This window comes from Gracilinanus agilis, chromosome 1 (genome assembly GCF_016433145.1).
Source record: "Gracilinanus agilis isolate LMUSP501 chromosome 1, AgileGrace, whole genome shotgun sequence".
Classification (NCBI taxonomy): Eukaryota; Metazoa; Chordata; class Mammalia; order Didelphimorphia; family Didelphidae; genus Gracilinanus; species Gracilinanus agilis.
In genome coordinates, this window is record NC_058130.1 from 254350316 (window position 1) to 254372621 (window position 22306).

The following is a 22306-nucleotide window of genomic DNA, read 5'->3' on the forward strand; positions in this document are numbered from 1 at the left end:
AAAAATAAATGGTCAAAATATCTGAACAGGCAATTTTTTAAAAAGGCAAATTATCAACAACCATATAAAAAATGCTCCAAGCACTAATAATAAAAGAAATGAAAATTTAACAATCAAAAGAGGCAAAAGGCTATCCTGGCCCTCAAGGCTCTTACAACATAAAGTAGGAGACAAAATAAAAACAAATATATACAAGTCAAACCACATAGAGGAAAAATTGAAAATAATTACAGGGGGAAAAAAAAGAAAAGAAAAGATGGTACTAGAATTAAAGAGTTGAGACAGGATTCCTATCAAAGATGGTATTTAAGTTGGGACTTAAAGGAAGCCAATGAAGTCAGTAAGTAGAAGAGAGGGAACATTCCAAGCATGGGGGACAGCCAGAGAAAATGTCCAGAGTTGAGAGATGAAATATCTTCTTTGTGGAAAAGACAGGAGACCAGTTTCACTGGATCAAAGAGTATACATGGCAGGGAGCAAATGTAAGAAGACAGTAGGAGGGTGCTGGTTTATAAAGGACTTTGAATGTCAATGCAGCATTGTGTTTTTGATTGTAAAGGCAATAGGGAACCACTAGAATTTATTGAAAAGAGGAATGATATGGTAGGACTTGTGCTTTAATTACTTTGGAGGCTGAATGGAGGATGGAATGAAGTGAAGAGAGACTTAGGGCAGGCTGACTCACTAGCAGGCTACTATAGTAGTGCCAATGAGTAGAGAGGTTACTGAAAATAAATGAAAGTGAAATGACAGAGAGGGCAATCTGTTGGAGGAGATGGGATGGGATCACTTAACAAGTAGAGAGGTTAGCCTTGGAAAGGAATATGGCCACATTATTATGTGAGACAGTGGTGAAGGAGCAAAAAGAACCTGAGCAATAGGAAATGAGGAAGATATAGCTCACAGTGAATGGCTTCAGTGGTTTCTAGGAAATATGACACCACGTTTTCAGCTGAGAGGGTGAAGGGAAAGACAGTCAGAGGAGGTTTGAGGAAAGATGGAAAGGTTTAGAAAAGGCAAAGTGGAGATACTAAGTCAATAAGGGAGGTATAGGATTCCCTATACACTGAGAGTTCAGTTGAGGTTCTCTCATATCTATCAAATTAATAAAGTTGAGAAAAAATGAAATTTGTTGGAGAAACAGAGGAGAGACGCTAACACACTGTTGGTGGACTGTGAATACAACCTCTTTGAAAAGCAATTTAGATCTATAACCAAAATAACACTTAACTGTGCCTGTGCTTTGACCAAGCAATACCCTAACTATGACATATTCCACAGAGATCAAAGAAAAATAAAAACATTTACAGTAGCACTTTTTTTGTAGCAAAGCTCTGGGAATAAAAATAAAGTTTTTGTTTGGAAATGGTCAAACAAATTATGATATATAAACATAATGGGAAATACCATTGTACTCTAAGAGGATAAACCTAGGCATATTGTATGAAGTGATGCAGAATGAAAGGAGTAGAACTAGAAAAACAATTTATACAATAACTACAACATTGTAAAGGAAAACAACAAGGAAAGATTTAGAAACTCTGATTAATATATTACCAATTAGGATTCGAGAAGGCTGATGATGACGCAAGCTTCTACTCAGCAAAATAATTATATACTACAGGTACAGAATAAGACAAGTTTTCAGGCATGGCTATTGAAGAAGTATTTTATCAAAAGAAATCTTTTTATTGCATTGGTTTTTTTCTTGTAAGTGGAGGATTTGGGAAGCTAATCGGGAAGATGGAGAAGAAAGGTACTAATAGTGATATTAAAAAAAAGGAAAGGCTGCCAATGAATCAACAAAAATAAACAGAAGCAAGCAGAGAGATGTTTAAGGGAAGGAGGGGAATGTAAAAAGAAGTAACAGGACTATGTTAAAATTGAAATAAAACAAAATAAACCATGGTATGCATGATGGAGATGCAGAATATCATATACAATCCTATTTGTCTATTCTTTGTATGGAGAAAGGTTTGTTTTCATTGGTCTCTTAAATTCATTATAATAAAAAGAGAAAAAACTAAGTTACATATAAAAGCAAATAAAAGGATATCTGACAGGTATAAGCAAAATTTTATACATACAGATACTCTCACCACTCTACTGCAAAAATAAAGAAATGACACATCATTTGTTCTCCAAGATCAAGATTTGTTGATACAGTTACTCAGAATTTGACTTCCTTTTGGTGTTCTTTTCCCTTATGTTATGGAAGTCAATGTGTATGTTGTTCTCCTGGTTCCACTTATTTCATTTTGCATTAGTTCATACAACTTTCCCCATGTTTCTCTGAATTCTTCAGTCATCATTTCTTATTTCACATCATTTCTTATTTCATGCTTTATTCAAACATTCCTCAAATGGCAAATATCCACTGTTTTGAATTCTTTACAGCCAAAAAAATGATCATATTACATCTCTATAGTAACACAACTAACTGGATACAAGATTTCACTGTATTTACTGTGTTGATTTTTTCAAAAGCATTTAATTCAATGAAGCAAAATGTTATTATAACCCCTAAGGTGTGTTATGATTAAAATTCTCTGTATCTTAATTTATAATTATTTGTTAAATAATAAAAAGTGGGCCAGAGAAAAAGAAGGCACTAGCTACACATGGCCAGCCCCCTGGCCAATGCACACGTGCTCGCTCTGGATTCCTAGGAAAAAGGTCTCCACTTCCTCCTGGTTCTGGAATTTATATTCTCTATAATGTCTCTTTCCCAAGCCCCTGTTATTGGAACACTTCAACCTCACTCTAGACAAGAGGCAAGTCTTTTAAACACCAGGAGTCAGAACACCATTCTGAACAAATGAAGTAAGAAATGTTGTGAGAAAGATAAGATTAGTTATTGATTAGGTATTAAGTGCATAGCAGGAAGGAGTTGGAGCTGGGAATTCCAGGATGGAATGAGGGAGCAGGAAGAAGTGACTTGGCTCTGAGAAGGGACTCCATTAGGGGTTAACACAAACTGTGGTGAGCCCTGGGAGACCTCAGAGAAAAGGACACCTTGCATCCTGATTTTCCCCTGGGATCCTGTGTGGTGTGGTATCTAGCAAAAAGGACAAGATCTACAGTGCCAAAGGAAGAAGGAGAAGTTTGAAATCTGGTGGACAGCGTTTCAAGAACTCCCCCACAACCTAGTTCCTGAGACAACCTTAGCTCCTGACATCCAGAGATCATCAGTGGATTGCAGTGAGAATCCCAAAGCCACAAAGCCCCCCCAGCTGTACTCAAGCCTGGCAGGTTCCAGGTCTGAGGCAGAAACCCAGAGACTCCATTTACAGCTCCTTGGGCCCTGTTAGATCACTTAGATAAGAGTAGAATAAGTCCTCCCATTGCCCTGTGGCTTTATCTTTTAGATTTTAAGTATAGAAATCCTTTCCCCACCTTTTAGTGAAACATAATTAAAGCTGTTAAGTCCCTTTTACCTTGTCAGCCTGTTTCTAGACTCTGGCCTAGGGGAAGCTAAGTGACAGTTAAGATCAACTGCCATTCCTGTGGAAATCCAGTAAACTCTGGTCTTTCCATCCTGTTCCAGTCTCTCATAAATCCCAGAGTGTGTTCCCACAAACCATTTAGTTTATTTATAATATCCCTGGTGACCCCATTACCTTTACATATATTTTCCACAGAAACAAGGGTCTTCAAGACTCTAGAAGTCAAGAGACCATTTATACATGTCCACTTTTCTCTACCACACTACCTTAAGAGGCTTATTTACAGATAAACAAAAAAAATTTGTATCCTCCTTGATTCAATAAAAAAAAAAAACGTAGGAAAAGAAGCAAGTTGAAGCTTCAATCTTAAGAGTAAACCTTTTCCTTTAAAATTTCAAAAGTTATCCTTGGGTGTCAAAAAAAGGGGTACAGGCTAGTGTTAAATTTCCACAAGGATCTCCTATGCACATATTAATAACATGTAAGATTACATTAAAAACTGAGGCAGCTGGGTAGCTCAGTGAATTGAGAGCCAGATCTAGAGACGGGAGGTCCTAGGTTCAAATCTGGTCTCAGACACTTCCCAGATGTGTGACTCTGGGCAAGTCACTTGACCCCCATTGCCTACCCTTACCTCACTTCTGCCTTGGAGCCAATACACAATATTGACTCCAAGATGGAAGGTAAGGGTTTTAAAAAAAGAAAAAGAAAAAAAAGATTACATTAAAACTCTCTAATAGAAACAATTATTTTCAGCAACCCTCTAATTAATATCAAGCAAGGCAAGAAAATACATTTTAATTAAGGTATCTGCCACCACATTATGGAGGTCAGAGTAAATTCCAAATAGAACCTGGCTCTTCTAGATGGTAGGACGTACTAGATGTTCCTGTTTGCAAATAGAATAGTGTTAAAAGCATTAAGTCCAGGAATTTCTAAATGAAATCCATTTTTACTCAAGAGTTGGGCCTATCTAACTACCCACACATGAAAACAACAAATATATAAAGAATACCAACCTTCCCAACTAGGAAATGCATTTGGATCAACAACATATAGAACTGATACATTAGTACATGTATCTTGGACAAGCACTGCATTTAGAAAATGAATTATTCCCAGAACTGAATAGGAAAAAGAGATGTACTATTTTTAAATTGCTCCACCTTCTCAACATCAACATCCTTGATTCATGGAATTTATGGATTCATTGAAGTTGGGAAATGCCATGATCTGAGGAATTAAAGATCATTCAAAAGACAATGGGGAGAGGCAGCTAGACATCTCAGTAAATAGAGCACCAGACCTGGAGTTGGAAGGACCTTGGTTTAAATCTGGCCTCAGAAAAATCACTAGCCTAATCCTTACCGATCTACTGCCTTGGAACCAATACATAGTATTGATTCTAAGACAGAAGTCTGGGGTTTAAAAAGAAAAAGGCAATGGGGAACATACACCAAAATATTTATATCACTTTTGGGGGTAACAAAGAACTGCAAACAAAGTAGATTCTCATTGATTATACAAACTATGATATATTCCTAGAATGTAATATTACTATATTTAATTAAAAACAATGAATATGACAAATACAGAAAAGCCTGGAAACACTTAAATGAACAGATACAAATTGAAGTAAGTACAGAAAGGAAAGGCATATACATGATGACTACAATACAAACTGAACCCACAGACCAAAAAACAAATATTTCAAAATTATAATAAATAAACATAGCCCCAAGTAAGAGACATAAGACACCTCTGCCATACCTTTGCAAAAGAGGGGAAAGGGAAGGTCCACAGATGTGGAATATTGCAATATATCAGTTTTTTTTCAATGTGTTGCTTCATTGAATTTTTTTCTCTTCATCTTTATTCTTTAAAAAAAAAATCTTGTTCTAAGAAATGGCACTTGAGAAGAGACAATGAAAAGGAATAGGGGAAAAATCTAAATGATATGAAAATAAAAAAGATCAACATCAAATATTTTTTAAACTAGTAAAAAAAATGGAAATAGAGAAGCACAGAATGAGTGACATAAAGGCTATTATTAGAGTGGCATATGACTGAAAAAGGGAATTAAACCAGTACATACAGAAAGGAAGAGAAAACTGTTTGAGAGTGTATTCTACACTGATATATGTACAGCAGCAAGACTGTGAGGAAGGTCCCTACCATGCTGGTGAACATCTACTAAAGATTTACAGAACATGAACAATGGTCACAGAGGATGAGAATACATGGAGATTGCAATTTGGTACTATGGAGCATATCCACAGTGAATGTAAGCATAGATCCCTCAAAGTATGCATCATCTACCAAGTAAATTACTTACTTTCCACTTGTATTCAGTGTTGAACAATTGCCTAAAATGCAAAATATTCATTTAAATTTTACCATATAATACTTACTGTGATCTTCTTGTATAAAGCCATGACATTATCATCATCAAATGGTAGAAATCCACATAGTAATGCATATAAGAGAATTCCCATACTCCAAACATCTGCCTAAGGGAGAAAACACCCAAATTACATTAAAGACAAATTTTAGGCTAATAATAAATCTTCATACATACTACAACTTCCTACTGTCTGGACTGTTTGGGTAATGGGAAGAATGACCTGGGGCTACAAAGTTCAAGCAAATTCGTGTCTTATAGGCTTCAGACTAGTCTTATAGGCTTCAGACTACATAAAGTCTCTCTATCTACTCTGTCAAAAGCATGTTGAAAAGTCAAACAGAGCTTAAATATGTACCACTGTTAATCTGAGATGATCCTACTAATTATAGGAACAGTTTCAAATTACTACCTGGGGAGAAATTATAACAAATCATTAGTAATCATCTAGAAAATCATAATATAAAACCACAAGGCATTTTCTTTTCCAGTAAAAGCAGGAATTAGGCAGTCTAGACTTAGAGCAGAAAGAGAACCAAAAGGCCATTATTCCAAACCTCTCATTTTTCAAATGAGGAAACTGAGGCCTTAAGAGTCTAACTCATATTTGTAAACAATGTTAAATTCAGGAAATAGCATATGAAAGAAAAACATAAGTGAAAAAATATTTATTAAGCACTAATTGCTACTAGGGACACAAATACAAACAAATTAATCCTTGCCTTCAAGGAGTTTGCCATCTAATGGTGGAAGACAACATATATAGAGAGTGGTATCCAAGGAAGAGTGTTTTGGAAAAAAAGATGTCAGAGGAAATGGTGACTGCAGACATAGAGCAATTGATTGACACATCTAAAGGATAGTCTTTAAATCCAGGTAGTGTAAAAATGTCTACAGGTTCACATAAGGGTCTTTTTAAAAAGTTTAGCTCTTAAGTGTTATCTACAAATTAAAAAAAAAAAAAAAAAACGTGAAAATAAACCTAATGGGGCAGGTAGGTGGGCACAGTAGATAGAGCTTTCAGCCTCGAGTTGGGAAAACTTAGATGCAAATCTGGCTTCAGACACTTCCTAGCTGTGTGGCCCTGGACAAGCCACTTATTTGTCTAGCCCTTGCCCTCAGAATTGTAACTAGGATAGAAAGTAAGGGTTTCCAAAAAAAGTTTAAAACAAAAAAGTAAATCTAGTCACTTAGTATTAGATAAACACAAAGACCAGAACTAATGGGATAAGAAAAAACTTTTTGATAACAATTGTTGGGAAACTTGGACAAGAGTCTAGTAGAAATTAGGTTTATGGTGTGACTCTGGGCAATTCACTTAGCCACAACTGCAAAGCCCTTACTACTTTCTTGCCTCTCACATCAGTTCCAAGAAAGAAGATAAAAGTTTTTAAATTAAAAAAAAAATTTTTTAAGAAATCAAATTTAGACCAATACCTCACACTGTATATCAAGGAAAGCTCCAAATGAACATGTGAGCTAGATATAAAAGGTCACACTCAAATAAATTAAAGGACTTTAATGTATCTACCTAGCAGATCTGTGGATGACAGCTCAACAATCTTTTATAAAGTACCTACTAGGTACAAATCAATGTGTCCTTAGACTTTAAGGACACACACACAAAAATAGTCCTTGGTCTTCTCTTATATCCTATCAGTTTCTCTCCTCTATAACAGGCCACTTTGTAAAAACATCTACAATATCATAATTGTTACTGAACTTTCAAAATTTCCTCTCCACATCTCCCTCCCATTTTAAAAAACATTATAATAAAGTTGGTCTCTTCATATACAGTAAGAATCCAGTGTCATGCACATTTTGTATCCCCATCACCCCAAACTCCCACGATGATAATGCTCTGTCTACAAACGTCCTCAGGCCAGTCATCTTTTGTAAATGCTTAATGGCAACCATTTATAAAATAGATGGCAAGGCTGTGACCACATAAGAGTTTTTCTCTATGCTCTAAGCTAAGTAGCTCACAGAGGGCCTCTATCCTCTTGGTATCCTGCTGTAACCAGCTTAGCTAACCCAGGCCAGAATAGTACATTAACCTTTTAATACAAAAAACAACTACAAGAAGAATACATAGATACCTCTGATCCAATATAGGATTTGCCTTGAATTAGTTCAGGGGCTGCATAAGCTGGACTTCCACAACATGTCTGGAGATGATAATCCTTGTTACTCTGCAGAAGAGACAGAATATTGAACTTTTACACAAAGGGTTCAGCAGAAAGCAGAAATTAGAAGACACTGCAAATTAGGGGGGACAAAAGGAAAGAAAAAAAGTCAGGCTTCCACTTCATGACAAATGCATCCTAATCAGACAGATAAATCATGGGATTAAGAGGAATCACAGAAGCTATGTCACATTGATGCATACAGAGTTAAGATGGTTCTTTCTAATGTATAAAGGGAATTAAAGTTACTTTAGAAAGTAAGAGTAACTTTCTGGGGTCTCAGTAAACAGAAACCTCACAGCTTCAAAAATCTCTATGACCTCAGGCTAGCACTAGCCTAGAAACTAGGAAACCTGAGATGTAATCTCGCCTTTGCCTCTATCTTTGTTTACTTGGACATGCCATCTGTCTCGGCCTCAATTCCTTAATCTGTAAAATGAGAAGGTTGTATGACATCAGAGGTGTCAAACAAGTGGCCTCTAGCAGTCCTGGGTATCTCTTGAGTTGGATTAAAGTGTAATTTGGAAATATTTAACAAAGCAATTATGATAAAGCATAGATAATCTAATGTTTTAAAACTGATTGAACATGTGGCCTACAGTTTACATACAGTTTAGTGCCCCTGGTTTCTATTTGAGTTTGACAACATGACACTACCTAATCTCTCAGGTTCTTTCCAAGGTCTAAAACTCTGATGGAGTGCCACCAACATGAGCAAAAGGGCCAGTGACAACTGGTGGCAAAGGCACATAGGTCCTAGGGCCTAAAGGGAGCCAGAGGGGAGGTTATCAAGGTATAACCTTGCACATTCACTACATAATTCCTCCTGCTATGGAGGTAACACATCTACAGGGACACTGTCAGAGGTTGAGGCAGGAGACCAAGAAGTGATCTTGGGAAGAAAAAAAGTAAAACAAAAATCAGCTTATAGCATATGACACAATTGTTGGACAGACCACTAATTACAGGAGCTTTTCTCTTCCCCTAATCTTTTCTCCACTTCTCCTTTTATCTTTGTGTCTAACATATACCCATGACATCAAAAGGCAAAAATTGCTCCATATGCCCAGGCTAAACAGTTTTCTGACCACCATTCTAAATCATCTGGTTTTCACATACACATCAGACTCTTTTGTTCATTCCAATTAAAAGCAACCTTACATATATTTTCATGTTGAAAAGGTCCAAAAGCCAAACTGGAGGGATTTTTTTTTTTGTTCACAAAATTTTCTTCTTTATTTACAACTCTCAGTGTTTTGGATTTTTTCTTGGTCTGTATCAAACTCAAATCAATACTTCCATTCATATACATTTCATATATTAATTTGCCAGGCCACAGTAACTCACCCATGTTTGAACCCCTAAAAAATAGGCAGTGAGAAATGACAAGATAGTCAATCAGGACCATCAACACAAAAGAAAAATAAGTCTTAATAAGTGCCTTAACCATTTCACACTCAAGCCACTTATATACTAGTGATGACTGAATTATCTATATTGAGAAGATAAGGAAGCTAAGAAACTTAAACATCTGCGAGTTCATGATATCAACAGATATATTTAGTCAGTCTTAGGGTTCAGGAAAATTAGTATTAAACCATCCAAGGGATTATATGTGCGGTTCATTATTTAAAATCAAACTTAAATATAACAATTTTTAAAGAGAACACACTAGGTTCAAATGGTCTTAGGGGAATATAGACAGAATACACTAAAGTCTTCCACAGAACAGCTAGCTATCTAATAAGCTCTCCCAGGCTTGCTATATATAAGCCACTCCCAAGGTGAAAGAAGATAAACTTAAAAATATTGTTTTCAAACATTAAGAATTTCAGTCTTATTTGATATCAAGTCTAGACTTGAGTAACTCAGAAGCAACAGGTCAATTTTAGTCATTGCAATTTAATACTATGTGTTATAAGAAGTAAAAAGCTTCACTCATCATTAGCAACAGGTTAAGTCATATCAACTCATAAAATACTTAGAAACATTGATAGATCCATTATCTCAACCATAGAGAGTACAGTACATTCATACTTCCTCATTCTATGTAATTCTTACCTGTTTCCTTCTGTAAATCCTCCCCTACAGGCTCTACCCATCTAGATTTCACCATTTCCTCCAGATCTCATAACAATATGTGGGTTAATTAGTTGGTGTAGCACCTGGGCTCACCATCTCTTAACTCCTGCTATTGTTTGATAGTCAGCTCACCTCTTATAAATCATATATTTATTGCATGATGCCTTTCATGTCACAACTTGCAGTCACTCTGCATGCCTAATAGACAACAAAGTAGTATTTGTTCAGCTGAATCACTGAAAATAAACTACAGACTTATTACAGTGACTGGGCCTCTCTCCACTGCCCTTTCAGTCATCTGTGATGACACTGCATACATGATTTGTGAACATCCAAAAGAATACTAGTCTTTAAAAGCCTTTTCAGTCTCAAATGATATGCCAGACCCTGAGCTCCAATTGTATAAGCATTCAAAAACCTAAATCATTTCTAGATTACATTGAGGCATACAAATACAAATGCAAAATGGTGTTAAGTCTTGTGCAATTCTCTCCCACTACTATAGTTAAGGGGTACAGAGAATTCTAAGATTTGTACAACTTTACAAACATTACTTTCAATTTTAGAATTTTGTCCAGCAAAAAAAAAAACAGTTGCTATACTTTTTTTTTAACCCTTACTTCTGTCTTAGTAACAACTCTAAGAAAGAAGAGCAGCAAGGGCTAGGCATTTGGAATTAAGTGACTTGCCCAGGGACACATAGGTAGAACTGTCTGAGACCAGATTTGATCCCAGGTCCTCATCAGGCATGGTGTTCTATCTAATGTGCTACCTCGCTGCCCCAACTTGCTGTACTTCTAAAGAGAGTGCTCTACTTCTATAATGACATTCTTGAATCTTACTCACCGGGTGGGACAAGCCTGACTTATTGAAGTATCCAGGCATCCCAGGGAAAGACAAGAGTCCACATGCATTAGGCAGGTATAATCACCACCATCTATCTCCCCTCACATTCCTAATAAAGTCAGCCCAGGACCTTGAATCCAAGAGTGCTGGAAACGATAAAGCCTCCAGCCCAGGGAGAGGCAGCTTGCTAAGGAAAGACTCAGGAAAGAAAGTTGTCACCAAAACTCTTAGCACTGTCAAATGGTTCAACATCAGACACTGATGGTTTTAACACTGAAAATATTAAAGTAAAGGCATTACCATGTCCTTTGTTTGTTGCCCTTTGACATGACAGGACCTTTCCACCTAACCTGCGGTTGAAACCCTCCACTGGTGCCATGGCCCCATTAAGACGTAAGCTCTTCAAGAAGAGGGACAGTTTTTACTTTTCTGTTTGTATCTCTAGTGCTTAACACAGTATTTTGAATATGTAAGTGCTTAATAAATGCTTTGTTCATTCATTCAAATAAAATAAACAATGAAATTGCAACCAAACATAAAGAAAGCTCTCAAAATGGTTCTTTTTCCAGATGAAAATAAAGTTGATTCCATTATATGCCAAAAGGCAATGAAAAACATTATTTTATGAGATCTTGGGTCTTATCTTATTGTATTTGTGATTAACATAAGCAAAAAGGCACTGTCTATTTAAAAGTATAAAGATTCTACCGAAGAAACTGGAAAGAGAGGCAAGAGAGAGAGAAGCATTGGTTTTGGAGTTAAAGGACCTAGGTTCAAATCTGTATCAGATACGTTTTACCTGTGTGACCTTAGGCAGGTCACTTACCCTCCCTGTGCCTCAGTTTCCTCATCTGTACAATAAGGGAACTGGACTAGATGGCCTCTGACATCCCTTCTATCTCAAGATCTATGATCCTGTGAAATCAATGAGCATAAACGTTGGTTTTTGATAGGGTAGAAAAATGAAAAAGAAGTAGGAAAAAAATTGGAAACAAAAAAAGGGAGACTTAAGTCATGCACATTACTCAAAAGTTTCATATCTAAATACTGTGAATCCTTTAAAGAGTGTTAGAAAGCACTGTCATGACAAACATTAAATATCATGAAAAAGAAAATGTTCTAAATACTGATAGGAAATTAGTTACTTCTCAGAAAATGGACCATTAACAGCTGTTTGTATGCAATCAGGTCATCAATTGGTTGGTTATCAAAAGTTAAAATTTTCGCTCCCTAATTAGAAAGAAAAGGTAAAAAAACATTGTGTATAACAATAGTTCCAAACCAATTTATTTAAACAAGTTGTCAACTCTGGAAAACTGTAACTAAATAAAAACTGATGACCATGATTATCACCATTTTTTGGAGACACTTTACCAATCTGAAATAAGGACCACAATTTGATGACCAAAAATACCCAGAAACCACCTCAGCCAAGAAACATCATCCCCTTACCAAGTAAAAGCACACGTCAGCCAAAAGCTAAAAGGGGCTTAAAATTTAAGATGATTTGCAAAACATGACAGGGGATGGCAGAATAATATAGTCAATATTGCCTCACAAAATAAAATCTAATAGAGGGGAAAACAATACAAAGAAAAGCTTACAGTGAGCCCTACCTGAGCTAGATTTGCCCTAGGAATATTTATAGGCAAAACTAATAGTAAGAGGGACTAGGATTAGCCAGTGTTTCTAAAGCAATCGATCTCCATAATCATTGACAGCATAACCACATTATTTGGACTTGAATATCTCAGTCCCTAGTGTACTAGAGGAGGTAGAAATAGCACTTAAGATGACAAAGTGAAGAATGACTGAGCCTGACTACAAAGGAAAGGCACGTTGGAGGTGATGCAAGCTGAAACACACTCAGATCCTGACTTCACTTTTTCAGGTTCTCAAAAGAAAAAATCCAAAGGCATTTTTTTTTTTAAGTGAGAAAGCCATGTGGCAAAGCAGAGGGTACTGGATTTGGAATAGTAATACCTGGGTTTGAATCCTGTTTCCCTTATTTTCTATATCACCTTGAGCAAATTGCTTAACTCTGGGCCTCAGTTCCTCATTTATAAAATGAAGCAATTGTATTAGATGAGCCTCCAAGATCCTGCTCTGCATTTATGACCTCATGTTTAATGGGTGGGGGATGAAATAGGTAACTGCCTTCACAGTATAACACAACGGTAGCTAAACTTACCCAAATTCTCTTATAACAGGGAAGACTCCGAATCTACCTGCCACACTCTCCTCCCCCAGCCCTGGGGCCATGCTGATTGAGAAGAGGTCATCAAGCCAGCCCCAACTATCCATCATACTCTCTCTTTGTCATCTACTCTGCCCACTCTGGAACCATACGAAGCCAACCCCAGCCACCTGATCCTGGTCCCATCTTTCTGCTCAGGGAGGATACTGCAGCTGTGTCCAGGTGAGATCTCTCAACCCTGCCCTGAAACCACACTGACTGGTAAGAGCTCCAATATCTACCCAGACCCAGCCAAATCCTTCCAACCATTCCCACATCTTTCATGCTCTATGGCCCTACTCAACATCACTGACTTCATCTTTCTTTGGCCACTACCTGCCCCTATTAGAAATGTAAAGTTCCTTGAGAACCACCTCTCTCATATATCAGCCCTTAGCCCAGTGCTAAGCATGTAATAATCACTTAAATACTTTTTTTCCGTTTACTCAACCAAGAAAATATCAGCAACTACTCTGATAAATACGATGATACACAATTCCAAAGAACTCATGGTGAATATTGCTATATACCTCCAAAGATAGAACTGATAAATTCTGAAAATCAGACTCAAGTATTCTTTTACCTTTTTTCTACAACATGGCTAATACAGAAATATGTTTTACATGTCTTTACATGGAAAAGGAGTATCATATTGTTTGTCTTTTCAATAAGTTGAGGAAGAGCTAGAGGGAGGGAGAAAATGTGGAACTCACTATAAAAAAATGAAATGCTTCGATAATCCCAAACTGCTCCCTGAAACAAAAACTCATCTTTTATAACACCAATGTTATACTGGTGACGCTGAATAACTGAATCACAGAGCCAACTTCAAAATAATCAGAATTGTAGGTTTTTACAAAAGCAACAATTTCCAAAAGAGCAATGGAAAAAGGCAAATGGCAGGCGTAAGTCTTTAAGAAGATGACATCTAGGTCCTAGTAGGCTAGTGTCAGGAGGAAAGGATAATAAAAAGCCTGAACTTTGGTATTCAGGATACATTAAAGGATTAATGAATTTGTTGAAGAAATACCTCATTCATGAAGAGATGATGGATCCATCAAATGATTTAATTTCTCTGAAACCTGATTATATTAAAATCAGAGCATTTAAAAACAATTTTTTTCTCTCCAGTTGACACAAGTCAATTTAGACTCCTTTCTTTAAAGATTTAGTAGGTTAAAGGGTAGTAAATCAATACAAAATAGGAGTAATTCCAAAGTACATATTGTAGCAAGGAACTTCTGGACAAGATGGAAAACAGCTTGAGTGACAGGATTGTCAGTTACAGAATTTGGAATTCACCCAGGGTGGCATGAGCCAAGGGCAAAAGACAGTTGGGACCACCTTGGTTTTGAGGAAGGGAACCTTGGGAGTGGGTGGCAAAAGGGTGGGTAGGCCACAAACCTGCTAATCCAGCATCCATATCTCATTATCACAAGAAGCTTCATTCACCTTGCTACTATATTGAGCTGAGAGACAAAAACAGCACAGCTGCTAAGAAGAACATCACTATCCCTCCCTTTCTTTGGTTCAGGCCACGGTCAGGCCAGACCGAGGACTGTAAGAGGGAAAGAGTCTCCAACCTATATCAACCTACTGCTCTTAGATATAAACTACCTTAGTTCCATTGACTTAGGATAGCAATTCCCAACACCTCTTTCCTTGTCCTGTTCTTTCCCTTTTGAGTTAAAGCAATAAACCCTGTTACAATTTATCCAAGTGAAGATTGACATTCCTTCCCAGGCCAGTAAATATCTACAGCTATAGGAAAAGGGATTTATCAAACTGCAATCAGAAATAGCGCATCATGTCCATTTTGCACATCAACAACCAGCCCATAATCAACTTTATCATCAAACTCAACCCCAAGAGAGGAAGCTAGAGGAGCTGTTGATCATACATACAGCCTTTTCCCAGATACTTGGCTTGGGCACTGTTAAGAGGCAAGGGCTTGGCTAAGCTGAACACCCATAAGCCCTAGTGGTTACCGGCACATCTTGGTGATCACACAGGCAACCCTATCCATCACTCAGTCTTAGATTCTCCTACTACCTGAGAATGTAGGGCCAGCTAGTCAGGCCCAGCTCATTGAGGTTGAAGCCCATTATAGTCCCCCTTTTTAACAATACCAATTTTAAGTACAAAGAGCAGAACAACTTTAAAACAATTCCTTTATCTCCTCTAATTCCTGTAAAAGTGAAATTTGAGAAATACCATCTAAAAGTATGTATATATATATATATATATATTTACTATGGACATGTGGGAGACTTTGAAACTACATTTCCCATGATTCCTCATGGTAGACAGGAAGTGGGAGGAAGTAAGAGAAGGGATATAGGCTCCTGTAGTGACTTTGAACTTCCTCTTTAGCTACTGAGCGCATGGAGGTAACAATAATAGCTGGGGCGGCAGTTTAGAATTCTTACAAGTATGTGGTCTAATGACTTTATCTATCAGCATGGCTTTAATTAAAATACTAATTTATATTATTATATCAGTCTTAATTATTTTTAATCGTAATATTCCAAAATTCAATGATTATATAAGAAGCTGTCCATTAAACATTTAACACTGAAAAATAAAAAAGTGCTTACAGGTAAAATAAGTCAAATCATCATACATACTTTGGGCTTTGCACAAAGACCGAAGTCAATCAACTTCAATTTGTGGTATTCATCAATCAGCAAGTTTTCCTGAAGAAATAAAAAAATCTCTAATAACTAAGTTTCCTTGATCAAAGTACATTAACATCACAATTGTAAAAGTGAAATTTGGGGAATGCCATTCTAAAAGTGTATATATTTCTATGGACAAGGGAAATGTATCAAAACTACATTTCCCGTGATCCAACATGGTCCAACTGGTTTCCGTTTCCGACGTCTTGACGCAGGGGAGAGCTTAAATCTCCTGGGTTAGGAGGGAGTGGTCTCTTTTGCGAGTAGGCTCTTGGCCAGGAAACAGGAGACAGTAATGGAGGCGGCAGTTTTGAATGCTTACAAGCGCTTGGTCTAATGGTTTTATCTATAAACATGGCTTTAATTAAAATACTAATTTATATATTTATACAAGCCTTTATCATTTTTCATATTTATACAATTTTTCTCTTGTTAATTATGCTTTAAAAGCAATAAGTTTTGTAAAAGTTAATTCTGGGGCAGGGCAATCTTAATGGTGTTAATTATTAAGAAGATGATTTGTAGACAAAGGGGAAGAGAACTTGAGAATTTAGACCATTTAAAAGAATTACATTAAAGTCTGATCAAAGACTGAGCTCCTAGGATTACTTCTACTTCACTACATCCTACATCTACTAGTCCCAAGAAGAAGAGACTAGATACCAAAGGAAAAAAATAGAGTAAGAAATCAACCTTTATCCAAAGACTGATGGTTTGAACCTTCTACCTAAGCCTCAAATTCATCCAGAGGATGAGTGCTGCTGCCATTCAACAATGTGGCTCCAGAGTGAATGAGAACACTGCCTCCTTCACTGAAGATTAAAGACCGCCTGATTTGGAGCTATAGAAACCAACCCCTAGAAAAGGAATTCTTAACCTGAGGTCTGTATGCTGTTTGGGGATTTTTTTTTGGTTGTTATTTTTATATTTTGATAAGTGTATTTCAATATAATTGGTTTCCCTTTGTAACCCTATGTATTTTATCTTATACACTTAAAAACATCATTCTGAAAGGATCCATGGACTATACTAAATTTCCAAAGGCACTTATGACTCAAAAAGTTTGAGATCTCCTGTTCTAGAGGACTTAAGATATGCCTCCCACCTTACTAACCAAAATTTCCAATGTGTGCTTTCAATCACATCTTGAGTACCCTCTCCATGAAAAGCAACTTATCTGCAGAAGATTAGGCAAAGATAGAGGCTGAATTCTGGCAAGAGTTTTAGGGATTCAATGAAGGGAAAATGAAGCCCTTGGAAGGAGGTCTTTGAAACCAAGTGAATTAGTTGAAATGTGGGCAAAAAAAGTGGTCTAAAGTTAATCAGCAAAGAATATAGCTGAGGGGAAGGGAATACAAACTAACAGTAAAGATCACCTCTATTAATAAGCTCTCAACAGACTTTGTTCCCTCTTTTCAAGTGCTTTCTTTACTCTGAATATATTACATTTCTATTTTCATCCTTCTACTTCCTTCATGTTGTGTTTTACTAGATTTCTTAGGGATGTGTGACATATGAATGGGTCTATTGCTAATGTTCATCTCTGCCCTCTGCATTCAAACAAGTCATTCTCTATCTCTGGAATGCACTCCATCTCTCCCTCCAAGGTTCAGTTGTCACTTCCTCTATGAAATTTACCGTCGTCTCTTCAATTGTTATCGTTGCCTTCCTCATGCTGATGTATTTTTTGATTTTTAAAAAATTCTTACCTTCCATCTTTGAATTAATACTAAGTATTGGTTCCAAGGCAGAAGAGTGGTAAGGGCAAGGCAATGGGGGGTTAAGTGAATTACCGAGGGTCACATAGCTAGAAAGTATCTGAAGTCAAATTTGAACCCTAGGCCTCTCATCTCTAGGTCTGACTCTATACACTGAGCCAGAGCTTACCCATCAACCCACCAATTAAGCTTATATTTACTAGTCTCTTTACATCCCAACAATAGAATAGGAGCTCCTTGAGGGCTAGGGTTATTTTTTCATTCGTCTTTGTATCCCCAAGACCTTACACAGTACACTGTGTGGTAATAAAATTAACATTAATTGAAATTAATTCTGCCTGTCCATGTGCACTCTAAAAATCTTGAATAGGCCCAGCATTCTTCATGGTGATGCCAAAATGAGGAGCTGAGAAGTGGAATAAACTAATGCTTAATGTCTCTGAAAAACAATGGCTTGCTTAGAAAGAGTATCTGAATATTTGAAAATCACAGGCAAATGAAATTTTGAAGCTCGATGTCAAAATAACTGTAGAACAGTCACTTACTGGTTTAAGGTCCCTATGAGCATAACCCTGACTATGTACATAAGCCACAGCTGACACAATCTGACGGAAGAAGACACGTGTTTCCTCCTCTGACAGACGATCCTTGGCAATTATATAATCAAACAGCTCACCTCCAGGGCAGTACTGCAACAAGAACAAATAATGTGTATTTAGTCATTGCTTTCTCTCTAAAGAACACAGAGAAATGTATAGATGTTCTTCTTTTACACCCTTTATAAGTATTTTTGAATGCTTTGTCTTTAATCCAATCAATAAACAAATGCATATCAACAGAGGAGGAAAGAGGAAGAGGACTATTAAAAGAAACTATTCTAATTCATGCAGAGTTTCTGTGTGTATACATACACACACACACACACACACACACACACACACACACACACACGCTTATGTAGGTAGTAACAAACTATTCTAACCTGTTCTATACTTCCATTCTCATCCCTCTGTATAACTTTTAAAATGTTTTATTGGAGCAGAACTGGGAAAACATTGTACACAGTAACTGCAATATTGTGGAATGATCAAATTTGATAGACTTTGCTACTAACAGCAATACAATGATCCAGGACAATCCTGAGGGACTTATGACAAAGAATGACAAAGAGAAACAACTATAGGAGTAGAAATACAGATGAAAACTATGATCTATCACTTGTTTATTTGGGTGTTTGCTTTGGGGTTTTGGTATTATAAAGATTATTCCCTTACAAAAATGAACATTATGGATATGTTTTCAGTGATAACACATGTATAACACAGATTGAATTGCCTGTCAGCTCCAGGAAGGGGGACAGAAAAAGGGAGAGAGACAATCTGGACCATATAACTTTGGAAAATTTATGTAGAATTTTCTTATTAAAATAAAAAAATCCAAATAAAAAAATAACATAAAATGCTCAAATCTGTTAATATTCAACAATTCATCTCCCTCTTCTATTGTCAACAGATACTCTCTCTGATAACAAATTTGTACAGAAAAGCAAAAGCCTTCATCTCCCCAAACCCAACCGCTTCATTGAAAGAATTCTCTTCATCTTCAAACTTTCATAGAGCACTTTGTGTGAATCTCTCTCATTCCTAACTTTCTGCCATTGTTATAATTATGCCAGCAGTGTCCAAGGCTGGCAATGTGACTTTTTTTTCCATTTTGATATCTCTAGAAGCTGCCACAGTGCTTTGCATATTGATAGACACTTATTAAAACATTTGTTAATTTACAGCATATTAGGAAGGTAAGTGAAGGAAGGCCCCAGAAGCCATGACTCAATGAAGGCTTCACAGAGTCAATGTGGTATTTGTGCCCAACAGACAGATAGGAATGTGGCAGGGAGTTAAAGGAGAAGAGAGCACAGGAAGTAGCAGGATCAAAGCACAGAGAACAGAGCCCGTGCAACCCTTAGTAGACAGGGCCAGTTTGGCTTGAACAGAGTACATGGAGTAAAATACAACCAGGCAAAGGCAGGGGAACATAAGTCACAAGAGCTTCAACTTTACTTTGTGGGGCAACAGAGTACTGAATATTCTTTAATCAGAGCCATGGAATTTAGAACTGGAAGGGACATGATCTAATCTCTTCACTTTACAGAGGAGGAAGCCAAGGCCTAAAAAGGGAAGTTAATAGTCCAAAGTCACAAAGACCCAACTAAGATCTATGTGTGTAGGAGATAAATCTGTAAGAAAGATTAGAAGAGGCTGAGCACAGGGTTAAGAGTAACTGTTTGTCATAATGTACTACTAACAGGGGCAGCTAAGTGGCTCAATGGATAGAGAATCAGGCTTGGGTATAGGAAGTCCTGGGTTCAAATCTGGTCTCAGACACTGCTTAGTATGTATGTAATCCTGAGCAAGTTGCTTAACCCCAATTGTCTGGCCCTTACTGTTCTTTGGCCTTGGAATTGATACTAAGTATTGATTCGAAGATGAGGGTCTTGTTGGGGATTTTTTTTTTTAATTTAAAAATTAAGTACTATTACAACCAAACAAGAAAAGGCTAATGATGGTCTCATGAAAAGAGAAGGCCAGACAAAAACAATGTCAAAAACTCAGAAGCCAAAGGGCTTGATAAGGGAATGAATATGAGAGATGATGGAAGAATAAAAATCCTAGTACACAAATTATGGTATCAGTGACTAACAATTAAGTCAGGAAGATAAAGAAATTTAGGGGCAAAGACAATATAAGCTCAGCTTCAGACAGGTTGAGTCGGAGATGCCAGCAGCCATTTAGAAACCTTTAGGAAGCTAAGTGACTAGAGAAAGCGACAAGAGTATAGTGGAGAGAATTATGGATTTGGGATCAAGCAAGCTAAATTTACAGCCTTACTCTACATGGCTGGCATCATTTCCTTTTATTTTGCTGGGCCAATATCTAGAAAATAAGGAAATTGGACTAGAATACCTGTAAGGCCTTTTCCCACTCTCAATCTATAATGCTACATGGACCTAGGCCAGAAGAGAGGTCAGAGTATAGTCAGGAGAAGAAATAAGATTGTCAATGGGAAAAATTATAATCAAAAGAAAAGAGAGCCTAGGACAATGATGGTGAACCAATGGCACATGTGCCAGAGACAGTATGCAGAGACCTCTCTGTGGGTACACACACCAAGGACCCAGTGCACCCACTACTGTAGCTCATTGTTTACCAGAGTTCCTAACTAGAAAGGCAGAGGGACGCTCAGCCAAGCTGCTCCTCTCTCCCTCTCCCTATGCACCTGACCACATCACCCACCCCACTGCCCAGCAGCCCAATAGGAGTGCTTCCTCCTTTCCCTAGGTGTAAGGTGGGCAGGTCACAATAGGGTGATTCTTGTGTTGGGGTTGGAGAGGAACTAGGTTTTAGGGGAGCATAGCTCACAGCATGACCCATAGCTGGAGGGGAGCAGAGGCGCCAGTTTTGATTATGCTGCTGGTCCTGCCTTGTTGTCCACTAGAGGCTTATCTGTAAGAATGTCAAACAAAACTAATTTTTATATGATCTTAAAGGTAAACCACAGAATTGCTTCTCCAATCCTATTGGAAAAGAAGTGCAGGCAGAATTTCACAAAGATGTGAGTATTCATGAAATACAGTATGATGTAGCCATCCAAGTAGGATACTGCTGGCTCAAATAAACAAATAAATAAATGCAATCTTGAATAATATTACTTTTTTTTTTAATTTTGAATATTTTCCCATAGTTACATGTTAGCATTACAATTATTAACAGTATTTATATTTCACTTTTCTAACTGCTCCCTGTCCCTAAGGTGTTGACACTGTAAAAAAAAGAAAAAAAAGAACACCAGCAGATGGCCATCAGAAAAGATACTGCTGGGGTACAGAGGACAGTTACTCCCTCCTTCCTCAGGAAGAACAGCCACTTACCCAGCATGTTATTAACCTGTGGAACTCATTGCTGGGGTTAGGTTATGGATGGTTCTGTCATAGGGAGCAATTGCTGCCCACTGCATGAATGACATCCACACTTAATGACTTGTGTTCTGTGCATCCAGTATCCAAAAAGTTAAAATGTAACCTTTGCATAGGAGCAGTTGCATTTTTCTAGCATCAGATCATGCTTGGGGTACTGAGATAGGTTGGTGTGCTGGGTTTGGCTCTCTATGGCCTATGTGTGTGCTATAGGAGAGGACAGGACAAACGCAGTGCTCATTGCACTGGGGTTGTCAGGGGGAGCTTTGTATCAGCTGCTGTCCATAGGAACCAACCTGGGCTCTTGCTAACGGGAAAATGAGAACTTGTATGGATGATTGAGGTCTACACACCTCCTGTGTACTGGAAGTGTGTGCTGAACTTCCACTTCACCTTATTGATGCAAATTCCCCAAGAAGTAGGTCCAATGCACGTACAGCAGAAGTGAATCAAAGATAGGAAATGCACTCAGATGCCTTTTTCAGAGCAGGCCAAAAGCTGATGCTCAGTGGAACATTACCCCCTTTCCCTGGTAGGAAATTCAAAAGGAACCCCAGTTGGGAATCACTGCCATAGATTGTTGTTGAGGGAATATTCATTTCTTTAGTGTTAACTAGTAGTGTTAGCTATTTTTGGCATAGGTATATATTTGTATTGGGTGATCCGTTGTTTTTTTTTGAATTTTGTGTTTTTATAGACTCTTAAGTCTTGAAGAAATGAATATGGGGGGGGGGGGGGAG

At 37.4% G+C, this 22306-nt stretch overlaps 1 protein-coding gene across 1 annotated transcript in view; it reads right to left on the reverse strand.

Moving 5' to 3' along the window:
- The window catches only part of MELK (maternal embryonic leucine zipper kinase), a 104162-nt gene that overhangs the window by 63410 nt on the left and 18446 nt on the right, over positions 1-22306 (reverse strand). Inside the window, exons 4-7 of the mRNA XM_044657530.1 lie at positions 18139-18282; positions 15825-15893; positions 7947-8039; positions 5858-5956 (exon numbers count right to left, since the gene is read on the reverse strand). Coding sequence (XP_044513465.1) covers positions 5858-5956; positions 7947-8039; positions 15825-15893; positions 18139-18282 — 405 coding nt within the window. The remainder of the gene's footprint in view (positions 1-5857; positions 5957-7946; positions 8040-15824; positions 15894-18138; positions 18283-22306) is intronic.